Source organism: Uloborus diversus, chromosome 9, assembly GCF_026930045.1.
Source record: "Uloborus diversus isolate 005 chromosome 9, Udiv.v.3.1, whole genome shotgun sequence".
NCBI classification, from domain to species: domain Eukaryota; kingdom Metazoa; phylum Arthropoda; class Arachnida; order Araneae; family Uloboridae; genus Uloborus; species Uloborus diversus.
The window spans coordinates 79865219-79883107 of NC_072739.1; the positions used below are offsets into that span (position 1 = coordinate 79865219).

Below are 17889 nucleotides of genomic sequence, written 5' to 3' on the forward strand. Positions count from 1 at the left end.
TCCAAAGTGAATTTCACTCCTCTAAAAAGTTTAATTTAGTATTTTCAAACCTTGCAACAATCCCTAAAAATATCTCTGCTTGTAAGCTTGAGGCATGTGTATGCAATCATTTTGCACTATTTGTGCTTTAATAATGTTAGTTTTGCCATTTATATCTTTTGCATGAAGGTAATGGTTTTATTTCTAATCTTGATAGGTTTCCTGAGCTCTAAGGTTAATATTTTGAGATCTTATTCTTAAATCATTAATTCTTAAAATCATATAACAATGAATATTTTGAAGATGAAGATTTTACTTTAAAAAAAGTTTAAGGTTTCTTTACTGCTAATTGCATTATGTGTTGAAGAAACTATTGTTTTTAGCCAGGGATAAGGAAAAGAAGCTTCTAGGATTTTCATTTATTCAATTGATGGATGACAAAGGTACCATATTAAAAAATGGAAGTCATGAGCTTTATGTTTATAAAGTAAGATTTTTTTATTTTATCTTTACTGTATCTTTAATTATTATTATTATGATTTTTGAATATGAATATAGTGCATGTCCTGATGATTTGTTAATTTCATTTTTCTGTCAAGTCTATGAATGCATGTGTTTTGAAGAGAAAAGAAATGGACTTTTTAACTAAAAAGCTGTCTTTAATGGTAACTACTCAAATTTTGTCTAAATTAAGGATAAAAAAATGTTAATAATATTAAACAGTTTGTGGTTGTGCATAGCTGCTTCATATCTCCTGCAGTATCTCCAGAACTATATGCATTTGAGTTATGAACTTTTCATCAAATTTTCTGGGAAAGTCTTTTGCATTATATTTCAAAGTTTGAACATTGTAGCATGATAGTGAAATGTCTTACTTTTTCTACCTAGTAAATATTATTCAATATTAATTATTGTGTGCTTTTCTTGTGTTTCAGTAAAGTTCGAATCTGATCTAAAAAAAAAATAATAGTTTCGGTTTTCTTGAAATTTGTAGCATTTCCCCCAGGCAATTTTGAGAGAATACTGTGCCTTGCCTCTATGAAGGAAATCTTCCGATTCACCCTGTCCACTTTTTTGCATCTTTCAGTATGCTCTCATTGCTCGTTTGAAATTTATATAACACTTGGTTACAAATTCAAGTTTCATTTACTGAAAGATTAAAATTCCCCCAAGCCTGACATTGAAGCATTACTCCTTTATTTCCCATGTCCATTGTGTGGGAAAAATAATAATAATGATAATAAATGAAAGTAAATCAATTTATTTTTTCAAGATTAATAAAACTTATTTTTTGATTTGAAAATTAGTTCTTGTTGTTCACAAAACTTTTAAAATTTGCAGAATCAATTTTTTACCATAATATTTATTTATTTATAGTGTGAAGACAGGCCTAAACTACAAGATCCTAAAGTGTATTTAAGTCTTCCTTGTGGTCCAAAAGAAGGTGGCAATACTACTCCAAGTAGCCTTAGTAGCAGTAATGCTCCCATACCTCCATCTCCTCCCCCATTCCCTAATGCAACTCCAGGCCAATTTTTTCCTCGTAGTTCCCGAGAAACAGTTCATATCCAAACATTACTGTGCTCTACCAAACTGACTCAAAATGGTATGTATGCATTTCGATTTTTCTTTTAGTTAAAAATGGATAATTACAATGTTATTACATAAATATATTTTTCATAAATACTGGAATCAATTTGGGGTGTCTGTACCCTCCCCCTAAAAGTTGTTCAGTGCTGACTATTCTCCCCTCTTCACCCACTCGGGACGTTACTCCAAAAAGTTGGACACTGTTTTTATTAATTTGATATTTTTGTACACTTTTTTAGGGGATCTTTTATCCTTATTGAAATGGAAAGCTCACCCAGAAAGAATTCAAGACACACTGCATAAAGTCATGAAGTTGAATGGAGAAGAAATTGTTAAGGTAAATGTTTATTTTAATTATTCTAGTTAGATTGACACATAAGAGTAGTAATAAAGATTGACACACAAGAGTAGTAATTAAATTGTTCTTTTTAAAATATATATCCTTCATCTGCATGGGATAAATAAAAGATGAGAATTAGTTACTATTTTATATATCTAACTAATATTATATATTAGTTATAATGAAAACTTAACTTGATCTGTGGAATTTTGAACTGACAGGGATATTTTTTCATACTATATGAAACAATATATTTTAATGCAAGTTATTATTTACAGGTATCCATCCATGTGTAAAAAAATCCAATTGTTGATATGGGCGTCTAAATTAGTCAGGACTTGAAATTTAGTAAGGAGTGCGGTGTAGCAAATAACAAAGCCAACAAAATGTCGGGTTTTAACAATTTGCCTATTTCACATAATTTTTCAGAAGTTTGGTAATCCTCATTCATTTGGAATACTCTTTAGTTTTTGTGTCCTTATCTTTCAAACAATATTAACTTATTGGAAAGGGTTCAAAGGAGGACTTCTTGGTTAGTAAAAAGACTTTCAAATTAGATTATGAGTCTAGGCTTAAAATGTTTAATATGTGTAGTCTTGTTCAAAAGAGGGTAAGAGGGGATATGATCTAATTATTTAAGAATATTAAAATGAAGGACATTTATGTGCTATAATTCTAAACAGATTACAAAACAAAGGTTCATTGTTTTAAGCTTTTCAAATCCAAAATTAATCTTGAATTTATAAAAAAATAAAACTTCAACAGGGTTTTTCGCATTTTGTATAGTTTTCCAAAAGTAGCTGTTACTTCACTTGCAAATGGGGTAAAAAGTATTCAGAGAGCTCTTGATCTTGATTGAGGATTGAATAATTCACTAGGACCAGCTTAGCTGTGGGGCCTAAGCCTGTGGCTGGTAATTACTGTTATATTTGTATTTGTGTTTACTGCAAAAACCATTCTTTGAATTTTAATGGTATCTCAACTCTGTACTAACATAGACATGACCATGAAAATTATATTACTTCTGCTAGGAATACTAATGTTCAAATGTTTTTGCAATGAAATTTAGGTGTGTAAAAATATACACTCACACGAGTGAAATCCCATCACAACAAATATCAATACAACCAAATACCAATTTCAATGAAACAAATTTTCAGTTCCAGTTTCATTTCCATTACACAGTGCTTGAATTCTGTTACACTGAAATTCCCGTTACAACGAACAAAATTTGTGGATTGATTACAACGAACAAAGTTGTTGTGATGTTGTTTGTTGTAATGGGATTTTACTCTACTAAGAATTTTATATTTGCAATTAAAAAAAAAAATCTTGTTTGTTTTTATTTCATGTAGTTATAAATTTAAAAATTATGTAAAAATTGCTTAAAGCCCTGAATTTAACTCTTTTATTTTCTGTTTTAACTGCTTGCTAGACATAAATTTATTTTTAATAACTCTTGTTACATTTCATTTTCAAAGTTATTTAATGTGTACCTGTTTCAAAATTGGCTTTCAGCTGTTTCTAATAAAAGTTTTTTTTAGTTCTTGCAAGACATTTTAGATGCACTTTTTTCCATGTTTTCAACTGGTGATGGAAATTCAACTTCTCATTCTGGACTTGTTTTTAAAGTTTTAGTAAGTATCTACATATGTTATACATATGATATAATTGCCAGTTGTCCATCACTTTTTTATTACATATTGAACAATGACTTTACACCTTTGAAACTGATCATCTTCATTTCAGTATGCAGTATTGTGAGAGAAAATAGATTTATCAATACTTAAATTGATATTAAGTATAATTGAACTCGATGTAAATATTGTTGATATGAAAAAATCGAAAGAAAACATCAACATTTAGTTCTGTTGAAACTGTTCATGTTTTCTTACAATACTTGAATAGAAATATGAGTTTCATATAATATTTTTTTGATTCCATGTCTACAACTATTCTTTGTCTCTTTGCTGATCATTGACTAAATGTGATTTTTTTTTTGAGAGCCTCCAAAATTGATGAAACTTGTGCATTTAAATGCTTTGTGCTGAAACTTATTTTTTTTTTTTTGGGAGGAGGGGGGATATATGCTATCATAAAAATAAATTAAACTTTTCTTTAAAAAATAGTGTGCACCATATTGCAATATCATTTCAAACATAAACAGCCTTTAACAGATATGTTTCATGATGTGTTTGCAGTTGTGTTGTCAGTTTGGCATATTTCATTTTGCTACATTAATTTTTCATAAATTTTCAAGTAACAGCTAATTGGTATAGGAGAAATCGAAAGGCATTCTTCTTGCTTGTATTACTGAAATTATAATTTTACTTTATTAACCTTGAAACATAGTAGAGCCTGAATCATCAAAAGTGACCGTTTTCCTCATTTTTGGATAATTGAGAATGCTTTCATGTTCAGATTATGTACCGTTTCATACTTCAATTGAAATACTTTTAATACTCCAGACATATAGTTATCTGAATTCTACCTTTGAAATACCGAATTTCAATGGTTTGAAGTCAAATTTGGTTTGCTGTAAAATCAGTTGTCCTTTTCTGCTCTGTCAGGGATTTATTTTTTGCTCTGCTGTCAGTATTATTATTGTTATTATTTTGTTTTTCTTGAACTCTTTGTAATCCTCTTTTTTGCTTTCTGTATTGGTAGAAATATCTCTAATCTTTCATCACCAAAATTATGAAATCCAATATCATCTAAATTACAATTTGGCTAATTCATTATTTCTGTGGAATTGGTTATTACAGCCACATATTTTAGCAAACACAGATCTTAAATCAACAGTGTCATTTTCTTTTTCATTCATCAAGTTTCCTTAAAATTCAGAGTCTAAATTTGAAGCAAGTTTTTTCGAACTTCTCATTATTTGCTTCTGCAGAGATTCTCAAGGTATCATGCGCAGTACAGTCTTTGATAGTTGCATATTTTCAAAATTCAATGATAGATGTTTTCTTAAAGTAAAAAACTTTCCTAATGAAATGTTTTCATTAAAAATTGGAACAGCTGTCCAGACATGGAGGTGAAAAGAAGGTAGTTAGTTGCTCTTGCACCATGACCATGCTTGACGGGTAAAATGTTCTTCAAAATTGATTTCATGTGGCAATTTTCAACCATAAGATACAATTAAGAAATATAAAAAGAAAAAAAAAAAAAGAAAGAAAAGAAAATTTGTTTAAAATGAGCTTTGGTTAACTGAGAGTTTCGAATAAACAGGACCTGAATAATTGAGCTCTTACTTTTTTTTAAATAACTATCACAAAAATAATGCATATGTTTTTTGATTGAGTCACAAATGAAAAAAAAAAAAAATCTAGAATGAGAAGTTTTTAATGTTTAAAGGTATGATGTATTTTGATATCTTAAAATTTATTTTTTTTTCCTTTATGGAACTCATTGAAATTTTATATTTTGATTATATAAATGTAACTTTTCCAATTTCTGAATTTTTATTGTTTGTTTCAGGTTCATATCTTAAGCTTATTAGAAGATAACAAATTTGAACATTTCAAGCCTGTCATGGATGCATATATTACAGGTCACTTTGCTGCCGCCTTAGTTTACAAGTAAGACAATGGTATTTGTTTTAAAAATAAATGAATATGGTTGCTTTTTTTTTCAGAATATAATTTATAGCATTTTCAAATGTTGAAATGTATTTCACTTGATGAATAAACCACTGGGAAAAGTATCAGGATTATTAAAATATTCATTTCCATTCCTGTCTAAAGTCTATTAAAAAATATCAGTTCTGCTCACTATTCACTGAATAAGTTATATTCAGTGTTTATTATATATTCAGTGCTTATGTTCATTTATTTCTATTTATTAAATTCGTGTGTTTAAATTTATAATTTTCTTAATTATTCTGAGTATTTAATATTCTTGTTCAGAATCAATTGTTGTAGTATGTTAAAATTGCTTTTGATTAATTATTTATTGTGTTATATAGAGGCTTAATAAGCTGTGTGAAGCATTGTGCTGATCTGGTACGAGATGCAGATAAACAAGATGCCATTCAGAAGTGCTTTCGATCTTTAGAGTACATTTTTAAATTTATAATTCAATCAAGAATATTATTTGCAAGGTAAAAACATTTATTTTATATAAAGAGCAATTGTTTTCAAGTTAATATATTTAGTTTTTGTACTATCGATACCCCAATCCTGTTATAACAGGTTCTAAAGTATTGAGAAAAATATTTATGCTAGTTATTTGCATTGTTAGAAAATAAGTTTTATGCACATTTTCTGCTTTTGGATAAGTTTTCATTTGTTTTTTATTAAGTTTTGTATGTTTAAAAAAATGTAGATTCTTAAAAACATTCTTCTAGAATGCTTATGCTAATTTATGTAACTCCTATTTAAATAATTGAAGTCTTGAAATTATATTATTAACTTAATTTAATTTTATGTTTTGTCAGATTTTGCATTGCTATTAATTTAAATAACAATTTATGTTCTTTCATGCTTAAATTATTATGCCTTTGACAAAATTTGCTAACCTGTCTTTTTTTTTCTTAATCATAGTTTAAAATAATGATTTTGTCTCTAGGGCAACTGGAGATCAGAGTGAAGAAGCTTTTAAAGCTGATTTGTACTTACTATTTAACTCTTTTAATAGAATGCTTGCTATCAACCATGACCTCATAATATTGCCTACACAAGTACGTACTTAACTCATTAATATAAAATAAATTTTCTAAATATAACCAGCCAAAACAGTTTATGATTATAGATGTGAAACTATAGGAAGTCTACTTTCTGTTTTTTTTCAAATAAAAATGGGTTGATTTTTCATAGATGCCACTGTATTGAATATATGCTATCATGTTTTTCACATGTATACACACTTACATGGAAAATTTAGGTAGAAATTCTCACACCAGAATTTGAAATTAAATTTCTTTAAAAAAGTTCAAATTTTCTTTTCTTAAAAAGTTGTAAAAAATATGTGTTGAAGTGTTCAGCTGTGCTGTAAAAGAAAGTTTGAGTAACATTATTGAAATGATGGTTTTGGCCAAGCAATGTAATCTTGGTCCTGTTTTCAAAAAAAAAAAAAAAAAAAAAAAAAAAAAAAAACAATGACTTTTAATACTCAAGGAATTTGAAAACAGAATTTTGATATCTGTAATAAAAAGTTTATTAAAAAACTTCAAAAAAATTATAGCCATAGTTATGAGTACTCTAAGTTTTAAATGTAGGTCATTCACTATATTATCAATACTATCACTATATCATTAATGCAATCACTATGTATTCAGATGTTTTTATTAATAGTTGACCCTGTCACAGCCATTTTTACTGTGGATTGCATGAATAAGTCTGATTTTCATGTCTGCAGATTAATTGGAAAAAATTAACTGATAATAAAATATTTTTTAGTCCTGTATTACAGTTAATTATACACTATTGCAATTTTCAAGTAGAACCTTTACTTTTAAGTGTGCTTGGGTTTATGTTAAAATTTATTTTCATAAAAAAAAGTTCTTTTTGATACAACATATTGAACCATAAAACAAATGTATGCAATAATTTGCAATTTTTGCTGCATTAACACTCTTTTCATTGACTTACATTATGTGTTCATAAACTATCACAGGCCTAAAAATCTGTTTAAAAAAAATCAGATTAATTTCCATACTAATATTTGGAAATGAATACTATTGATTATTTGGTTAAACAATTGGAATTCCACTGTGTTTGCCGTATAAAATAGTCCTATCCAATATGTGTTTCTATTTTTAAAAAAAATAAATAATCTCTAACTAAAAAAGTTTGATAGCACTTTCTCAAGAAATAATCAATTTTTTGGTTAATTAGATTGAGTCCAAAAGAAAGTTTTTTTAGCTTACCATAATATACAAAATTAAAATGTGGAATTAGTAATTACCATAATTTGTCGCTGTTGTGAAACTGTTTTTACTCAACTTAAAGGTGACTTAGAAAGAAATCCAATCTTACGTGTAATTTTATATCATATTCATAATATGTGTATGAAATTTGTTCATATTAAGGTTACTTACTAAAAATTATGGCTGTGATTAATACAAATACAAAAGTGACAACCAGCAACAGACTTTGGTCTCAGCTAGGCTGCACCTACTCAATTCATCATTCAAGATTAAGAGCACTCTTAAAACTTTCTATTACACTGTAACTGTAGTTGACTCATTACGGCTTCTTCTGGTAAGCTGTTCCAAGTGCCTACAACTCTACTGGAGTGTCAATTTTTCCTGATTTCTAGATTATTCCGAGATTTGAGCTGCTTAAATTTACAACCTCTGATCCTGCCTTCAGTGCAAAAATTAAACCCATCAACATCCTTTTGTTTGATTACTTTAAACAACTGAATCATGTCCCCCCCCCCCCCCCCAACTATCATTTGCTCAAGACTATGCATATTGAGCCTTTAAGTGTGCCATTATAATCTAAATTTGAACATTCTCTTACTAGCCTAGTTGCCTTCTGTTAATCCTTTCCAATAAAACCTTTCTTAAAATAAAGAATGATAACAGAACAGCTTACTCCAAATAATGTCTTACCAAACTTCTCTATCAAGGCTGAAGAACCATCTTAGAATTATTCAAAAGAGATCTAGTGATAAACTAAAGTATTCTATTTGCTTTAATATGATGATATTTCATACACACTGCAGGTATTTAAACTTATTTTAATTTAAAATAAATGATATTGTGTAATTGTTTTCCCCCTCTAAAATTTAGAGGGAGTGGATAATTTTGTTAAGTTGTAAAAAAAAGTTTACATTTATAAATTATGCTTTTGCAATTTCTTTAAGTTCTTTTCTATTATAGTTTTAGTATAGGCATGGGTTTTTTCAAAAAAGTTTATTATATTTTCTTTTTCAGATTGCATTAGTGTCTAGTTTCGGTCAGATTTATGTTCAATTGCTCAATGTGTTATCAGTTCAAGAGGTGGCAAAAATTGTGAAGCTCACAATTGACTGTTTGCCATCTGATCCTCCTGCTGCTTTGGTGCAAGCAAAACTTCAGTGCATTCATGATACAGTTAAAAGTGAAATATTTCAGCATATAGGTACAAAAATGCTCATTAAATAGATTTTTTTAAATTGAATTTTAATGCTTGTCCTTTTAGTCCTGGTTTCAAGTGTAGAAAGTCTTGAGTGCTATAAATTTTTAAAAGCCCATACCTGTGCCGGAAAATAAATTATCTCAAGATTCATTTTGTAAAAAAAATTCTCTTATTGAAACTTTAAATATTCATTGAAAAACTATGGTAACTTTTTATCTTTTTTAAATTTTCACATTTGATGCCTTTTTTTAAGTATTCTCTAATTATTAATTTTTACTAGTTGAAGGAAATGCGCCATTTAACGAAATTGGCTAATGAAAAGAAAAAGTACATAAATAAAATATTTAATATTTGCTTGATTTTAAATGTGTATCATACTAATAAGTTTTTAACATTGGTTAATTATTCCCTGTGTGCTAAAAATTTATTGCTGCTTTCACTTTTACTTCAGATTCAAGGGTGGAACTGCTAGAAGTATTCACGAGGCACTTGAAAAAGCATATGCTGCAGCAACAGGAGTCAACTATGTGTGCCAATATTCTGGGAGATATTTTGACTTATTTACATCATGAGCATGCAAAAAATCCTGCAAAACATCATTCAGCTGGGCATATAGTCAACCGAGAAGTTGAAATCTTGGTTTTAATTTCATTGGAAACTTTGATTTTCTGCGTTAGGGAAGTTGATCGAACATCACCTGTTTTGGTACGTTGATTTATATTTGAGTTAATGATTTCAGAATTTGAAAATATCAATTCAAATGTCTTCTTTTGCAATTCAAATAGAACTAATTCTTATTTTTTTTAAAAATAGATTTTGTATTTGTTTTATTACAAGAGATATTTTTTAGGCTGATAAACATTAATTATTCTTTACACATTTAAAGTATAAGTATCTTTTTTCATTTATATTGATTAACTTTACTGATTGTATTCAAAAATATGTTTCTTGTTGAGACTGAAGGCTTATTTGAAATAATTATAGTAGTACAGCATTTATAATATTTATATTATAAATGCTGAAATGCATCATAATCAAGATTCATTTACATGAACAAATTTAACAACACTTGAGCAAATTTCAAGGTGAAAGTGACTGAGTTTTTTCTGTCAGTTTTTATTTTTATTTTATTATTTTAGTAATTTATCTCAAGTGGAAAATTAATTTATTTTTCTTGAATTTTTATGACTTTTAACCTGATTTTTTTTAATATAAAGTTCTCAGTTTAAAAAAAAAAAAAAAAAAAAAGATTTTAAATGACAAAATAATGCATACTTTAAGGTCAACTATAAACCTATTATTAGCTATAGTGTCTGTGATCTTTGCCTTCAATAATCTAAATTCAGCTGCTCTACGATGGGGGGAAAGAAAAAAAAAAAAAAAAAAAACCTTGACCTCTAAATAAAGTGTTCAATTGTAAAGAAACTCATTTATGTTCTTCACCAATCAATTTCTTTTCTTAAAATTACAGTGAAACCATTGCTAACTTTATTTTGAAATCACATTTGGTTCATGATCTTTCTAAAATAATCTGTTCAAATAATTGCATTTCAATTTTAAAATTAAATTTGTATGAATGTTTGAGGGTATCTTCTTGTAGAATTTTGATTTCGTAAGGTTACAACCCTTGGAAGTATATTAAATATTGAATGAAAAAAATATAAAATAATCACTTCAAAATAATGGATCTTATATGCTATTGTATCAATAAGTTTTTAATAAAAAATTATTAATATTAAGATCATTAGTTTTTTTTTTAGAAAAGTAGATATTTTTCTTCATTTACAAAAACATGAGAGTTTTAAATTGTAGAATTTCAAATTTATAATTGTTTAAACTTTTTTTTAAACCAATTAATTACCAACCATAAATATAGTGTTTCTTTTTTGAAGTTATAGTGATAACTTATGTTTATTTTATCTCAGAAATAACTGAATTGCAACCCTGCATTAAAAAAAATCCCTTGCCATTTCATCTTAAGTTATATTTTAGTTTATTTTGAAATATGTCAATTGTATTAAATTGAGAATTAAATACTTAAAACATTTTTTTATTGTGAAGTGAAAAAAAGTTTACATCTAAAAACCTAGTCTTTTAACTGAAATTTGTGATTTGTTTTATTTCAGGGCCCATTAGTGGCATGTTTGGTGGCTCTTTTAAGATTAATGGAAGAGCAACATTATAATCGTTTGTGGGAAAAATTTGGAAACATTAGGCAAAGAAGAGATCGTCGTCAACTGAGAGAATTCCTACTTAACGTGTTTTCTGTCTTTTTGGACTTCGTGAAAAAAGATGTTTTTCCATCAGATTGGGTCATCATGAAAATGCTTACTAATCAGTAAGTGGAAATATTCATTTAAAGATTCATTGTTTCTGTTTTGGTCCTCTCGACTTTTAAGAAGGGTAAATTATTTGCTTAATTTTCTGATGTGTTGCATCATTTTATTCCTTAAAATTGATTATATTATTTGAGCTACTTTGTTATATTGAAGACATTAAATTATTTATGGATTTAAAATGTAATTTATGAAATTTTAAATTTCAAATCAATTTTCCATTTAAAATTTTTGGCTTTGCACATTGTGGTTTTAAATATTGACATATGAAGTAAAAAAAAAAAATTAAAGTCTAAGCTCTAAAAATAATTTTGAAAGCTAAAAATATGTACCTAAAAAGTATTATCCTACCTTTGCACATATGGGTTTGGCAATCACTGTGAAGTTTAGCAATGTACAAAAAATTTTCTTTCTGCTTTTCCCCAACTTTTTCTACTAAGTATAAAATACTTAACCTTGTGCAGAAATTGAATATGAGAGAAGCAACAATGTGAGGCATGAACATAAAATTTCAAAATATATTGTATTTATTATTTAGCAATTTTGTTTGTCACAACAGCATTTTTCTCATATTTATTCTTCTTCTTTCACAAAGCTTGTCCTTTTGGATGCCTGAAATTTTTAATTGGAGTTGAAATAACTGAAAGACAGGAATTTAAACAAATTACACTAAGTTTCACAAAATATATTAGTTTTCATGTAGGAATTCTGTTGTGCTTTCCAACTCTCACAGAACACCCTCTAGTGCATGAAAGAGCTATTTCCAGTCCTGAAAGGCTGATGGAAATCAGCATTCTGTCCCCTTCCTCCGGTAGAAATAATGAAACTTTTAACTGTGTGAAATACCCTGTATATATAAGAATTGAATTGTGAAGTGGTAATATATTGAAACTAAAGACTAATTTTTACACAACGAATTAAAATACTTTGTTTGGTTGTATATAGCGAGGTTAAAACTTAACTGACACTACTCAGAGGCTCATTGCTCCAGTTCTACTGAGCAGATTTATTTACACTTACACACTTACGTGCTCTATCTGCTCTACTTAATGTAGATTACATTGCCTCTCTGTCCAACTTTATTTACTTAATTCTTTGAGGTTTGCTTGATACGTTATTATTTACTATTTTATTATTTTACTGGTTCTTTATACTTGATGACTTGTCAATGTACAAAATCATTTTGCAGTTATTTTTACTTAAATTTATGTAAAAACCTGAATTGTACATTGTAAAACTGCAGTTTTGTGATTTTTGGAATAAAAACTGTTTTAAATTTTGTACTTATTGCCCAATTTAGGGATTAAAAAATTAGTTGTATATGTAATACAAAAGTGTGGCATACATACCAAGATTATGGTTTTAAGAAAGGCAGAAATTTGTTTAGCTTTAAAACCTGTAATGTTCATCCTATGTATGAATTTCCTTTCATAGCTTCTGGAGTTACAAAGAGTAATATCTGATTATATAAAGCACAATACATTTATGTTTGTTTTATCATAGGAGGCATCCTAAATTTATCTACATTTAAAGTATAATAACTAAGTGAAAATAAATAATAAATAAATATGTCATTCCAAAAGCAAATTAATGTAGTAAATGGCTAATTTGGTTTATCTTTATATGAAGTTCTACATAAATTGATAAGTAGTTTTTTTTCCTGATACTGGATACATGATTTGGCTACACAACTGATGATCATGTTAACATGTTACAAATAAAAGAATCTTGTAGAGCAGTGTTTCTTAATTTTTTTTCATTAGTGGAATCCTTTTTAATGCTTACTTTTTTGATGGAACCCCTGGTTTTTCATCACTAGTTTGCAGTGGCGTAGCCAGGATTCTGTGTCGGAGGGGGCCCAGGTTCTTACCTCAAATAGACTATCACATCAACTATTTGTCATTGAATCTCAACTTAAATTGATTTCATTAACAATCATGCTAATTATTGATACCTGCTAGTTGTTTGTTGTTGTAAAATACCAATATACTCCTATTTGTAACTCTGAGTATTTTTAAAAGGGACAAATAACCTTGGAATTTATGAATGAGTTATCTGATTAAAATGTTTTTTTAAATAGTTAAGAAATAATAATGTGTTTCAACTACACCTGTATTAATAATTCACTTAAATTTATACAGAAAAAGTTTTTAAACCTTAAAAAATAAAAGGTTAACAATTTGTTAGATATTTATAAATTATGAACTTAGATGTTACTACTAGTTATAACATTTAGATGCCTTTGACCGGTACTGCTCCTCAAGTTGGTCCTCACTCGTTAAATGTTGAAATTGTACTTTCAACTGCTTCCACAAATACTGGGAGAGTGGCTATTATCAAGAGCATAATATGAAAATGACGTCAAGAATCGTAATTTTAGGCAATATATGGTAATGTTGTAGGAAAAGGGGTTTGGGGGGGGGGGAGCGGACTCCCAAATTTTTTCCAATATTGAAATCATTTTTACAAAATCTTAGATGATATTAGGGGATCAAAAGTTTCTTCTTTAAATTTTTTGAAATATAAGTTTTAAAACCCAATTTTAGGCTATCGTTGGAGACATTAGGTGAGAAGGAGGTGTTTTGGAATTGATCTAGGAAAAAATATGAAGTTGAAATCTTGAAGGCACAATTTCAGGCTATTTTTGATAGTCTGAAATTTGGATTATTTTAGGCAGCAAATAAAATGATTCCGATATTGACTAACCCTGATTCGGAAGAACATTCAGATTAGTACATGAAAGTAAAAGTAAAATTATTTTTAAGTTTGAAAAAGTGTTAGTATTGTTAATTTATTAAAGAAAAAATTTGAAAGGTGTGAGAAGAAAACATTCAAGTCTCATGAAATCCCTGAGAGAGCTCCATGGAACCCTCCGTTGACCCCCCCCCCCAGCGTTTCTTAAATTGGGTTCCGCGGAACACAATTTAAGAAACGCTGTTGTAGAGCGTCTAATATTCTTGTACCATAATTTACCGTTATTATATTTTAATTACAATAATTAATTTTATGATTAATTTGTTTTTAAACTACAGTCAATTCCTGACAACTTGAAGTCCGATAACTCGAATATTACTATTACTCGAAGTTTTTATCAAGTCCCAACCCTTTTGTCTGTAAATACATGCTAATTATTCTCAATATCTCAAACTTAATTTCCTTTAACTCGAAGTTTTTTCAAAGATGACTTGAAATTTGTTTCGAAAGAACAAAAAAAAAAAAAAAAAAAGAAACAAGTGACTATAAGAGAAAAATTAATTTGCCTTCACTTGCAATCCCTGCACAATAGACCTCTAAAGCAAGAAGAACACCTGTTGACAAGTGCGGAAATGAGTTAGTTGGTTTTCTTTCATTGTACTGTACTGCTTACACTTTGGCATGTTGCTGGACTACAAATTTGCTTTTCAGCTGTTGAGTTGTCAAGTTAACCTTGATGTTACATTATGATTATGTACCTTTATTCAAAGGCTGACCTAAGTTAAGATGCCTTCACCTTCATTCTTTACTTCGATCATATGCTAATAAGTTCCTGAGAGACAGAGTGAGTTTTCTTTACTATTAAAGGTGTCTAAGTAAGTACTCTGTCAATGATATTAAAAGAAAAAGAGAAACTTCTAAAGTGGTAGAATCCATTAATCCGAATTTAAAGCGAATGAAGATGTGCACCTGAAGAATCAGCTGTATTCAAGTGGTTCCAGCAGTATTGAAATCAAAACCATGCTTTTGATTTCTTTCTCTCAATATTTTTGATTAAGCTGTGTATATTGTGTTTAAAAATTTTTAAGTTCTGTAATTTTGTCGGTTACATGTCATATTAGTTAAAATATTCAATGGTTTTTAATATTAAAATGTCGAAAACCGAAACTAGCTGAAGTCGAACTTCCAATAAGTCGAAGTTTTTTGTCGGTCCCTTTAGATTTGAGTTATCGCGGATTGACTGCATTTGTTATTTCATATTGTTTAAAACTTCAAAAATTTAACTAAAAAAAATTTAAATCCAAGCGTTGCCTTTATAAAATAAATTACTTATTTAATACAGTAGACCCTCGTTTTACGCGAGAGTTACGTTTCACGAAAATGCTGCGTAAATCAAAACCGCGTCAATTGAGACCTAATACTTGTGTTAAAAAAATGTTTTGGCTCCGTAGATAACAAAATCCTTCGTTCTAGTGATGACTAATTGTATAATAAGTTAAATGTGTACTTATATCGACTTTTATGCACAACATGTATAAAGAAAACAGAAATTAATTTTGTGTTCTGTTTATAAAGAGGAACTGGCTATGATAGTCTTTTGGCAGTCATTAAGAATTTTTCTCTGTAATTCTTTGCAGAGCATTATCGCATCCATGATCGCTTGCGTCATTTCTATGATAGAATCTTCCTTAACTAACAAATCAGTAAGATCATTTCTATTGTCTAGGAATGGCTCAAAATTTTCAATGTGAACATTTTTGGTTGTATGTCTCCGACGTCGGTATCCTCGTTGGTTTTGTCCTCCTTTGTCACTCCTAAAAGCTCTTCTTCCAGTGAGTTCTGAACTGTGTGAGTTTAATAACTTTTCTTCTGGAAAGGGCTCTGGAACCAATTGCATAAAATGTCTCCAGTGACCCAAGCTCAATTATTAGCATGCCAAAATGCAGTTGCTTACACGTAATCTGCAATCTTTAGGAGTTTTGGATTTTGACAGAGGGGAAAATTTAATCTGGTTTGTATTGCCACATCCACGTAAAACCAAAACTCATCCATGTGAAATAAAATAAAGGTGTCAAATCTTAAACCGCGTATAATCGAAACCACATAAAAGAAACCTGCATAAAACGAAAGTCGACTGTACTTTGAAAAAATGAACTTTTTTTTAGTTGTTTAGTTTTTAAAGAGTTAGCATTTAATTGACTTTACTTATTTATGAACACATAATATCATTAGTTATTTTTTTTTCTGGTTCTTGCTTCATATTTAAATGAGTTTGTAACCGCAAGAATAATGTGTTATAAGATTTAAGAAAAATTTAAATGCAACAAAATTAAAATTTAACATCTGGATGCTTTCTCTTGCATTAAAATTACTTTGAATGTGATTATACTAGTTGTACTATGGTAGTATTGTACAAACTTCATTCATTTTCTTTAAAAAATGTGTTTGTTTATCCATTGACATTTATTTAAATTTTTTTACTATTTGGTTGCCAAATATTAAAGTATTCGACCGAACTGAATATTCAATTTGTCTGCCGAATAGGCAGTATACCGAACACAAACTGTATATTTGGTAACTGTCTAATTATAATAAAACTTATACAAGACTTAGAGGCTGTCCATAAATGATGTGACCTTTTCCCAACACATTTGAACCCTCCCCTCTTTGTCATAAAGTTACACAACTTACCCCCTCCTATTGTTGCATGTCAGGCTATGTTAGGTAAGCTTATTGTTATAAAAAAATGTTCTTCAACCAAAATGTGTGATGTAACACTTCTTTTTATCCCCTTCCTCCCCCTTGTCAAAAACTCACAATTTAGCATTTAATTTAAAGAATGTATGATGAATCCTCCCCGACTCTCACTTTACTTAAAACCCCTTCCTACCTTTTACTTGAACCATAATAATTTTCTAAATTATTTGTGAAATTAGACGCATAGTGATAATGTGGTTTTGAAATACTCATTAAATATCAGTGACATTTGAAAACTTGACATTGTGATTAATTTTTAGTGTGATTCTTTGTGCTCTTCAAGAATTTTCTCAACCTTTGACTGTAGATTTTTTAGACGGAATAGCTTTTGATGAACAAGTAAGTTAATTTAATTACTGTATTCAATAATTTACAGTTAAGTATTTCATTGAAAAATATGGTTTTCCCCCTTCATATTTCTGATTTTATTGTGCCTGTGGAGAATTTTAAAGAATTCATGTACTTATAAAATTATAAAATTCTTACAAAATTTTAATTAACTGGAATTTTTCCTTACAAAATTTAGGTCTGCTAGATGTGTTGTATTAGTTAATGTTTTAACTGTTTTATTAAGTTCCCCAGCACACTGTGATGTTAAGCAATATTTATGCATTTGGTTACAATCAATTCTTGGTGTAACAATCTATTCAAAGTTAATAAGCCTTTATTATTTATGTTGTGATAGATAAAATATATTTTTTAAGCTATAGATTTTTTTTATGATTATTATTTAAGGAGTACTGATGATGTATCACATTTCAATGTTGCAGTTAATGTTGCAGCAATGTTTTGCTATTTTGATATTTAAAAAAAAGGAAATACAGTCGATTCCGGTTGATAGGACCACATTGGGACATAACCATTTTGGTTTAATAACCGGCTGGTCCGATTCAGCAAACAGGACCTGTGTAACTTCACCGAACATGCTATGCATAAAACCTATAAATGCTCTTATGATTATTGTGAGCCCCATATGTATGGTAAGCATACAGAGAAGAAAAATTACTGTTTACTAAATTTTCCCTCTAAGAAATAAATTAAAGTGAAGCGAATAATCTATTTACGCTTGTTCCAGGCAGATACAGTTTTAGTCATCCCTGCCCGTCAGTATCGATTCAATTCAACA

General features: G+C 28.7%; 1 protein-coding gene across 1 annotated transcript in view; it reads left to right on the plus strand.

The window, feature by feature from the left end:
* The window catches only part of LOC129230754 (dedicator of cytokinesis protein 3-like), an 84726-nt gene that overhangs the window by 26611 nt on the left and 40226 nt on the right, over positions 1-17889 (plus strand). The window contains exons 19-29 of the mRNA XM_054865189.1: positions 363-466; positions 1357-1585; positions 1809-1906; positions 3454-3546; positions 5390-5490; positions 5877-6011; positions 6479-6590; positions 8793-8979; positions 9428-9681; positions 11103-11314; positions 17024-17102. Coding sequence (XP_054721164.1) covers positions 363-466; positions 1357-1585; positions 1809-1906; positions 3454-3546; positions 5390-5490; positions 5877-6011; positions 6479-6590; positions 8793-8979; positions 9428-9681; positions 11103-11314; positions 17024-17102 — 1604 coding nt within the window. The remainder of the gene's footprint in view (positions 1-362; positions 467-1356; positions 1586-1808; positions 1907-3453; positions 3547-5389; positions 5491-5876; positions 6012-6478; positions 6591-8792; positions 8980-9427; positions 9682-11102; positions 11315-17023; positions 17103-17889) is intronic.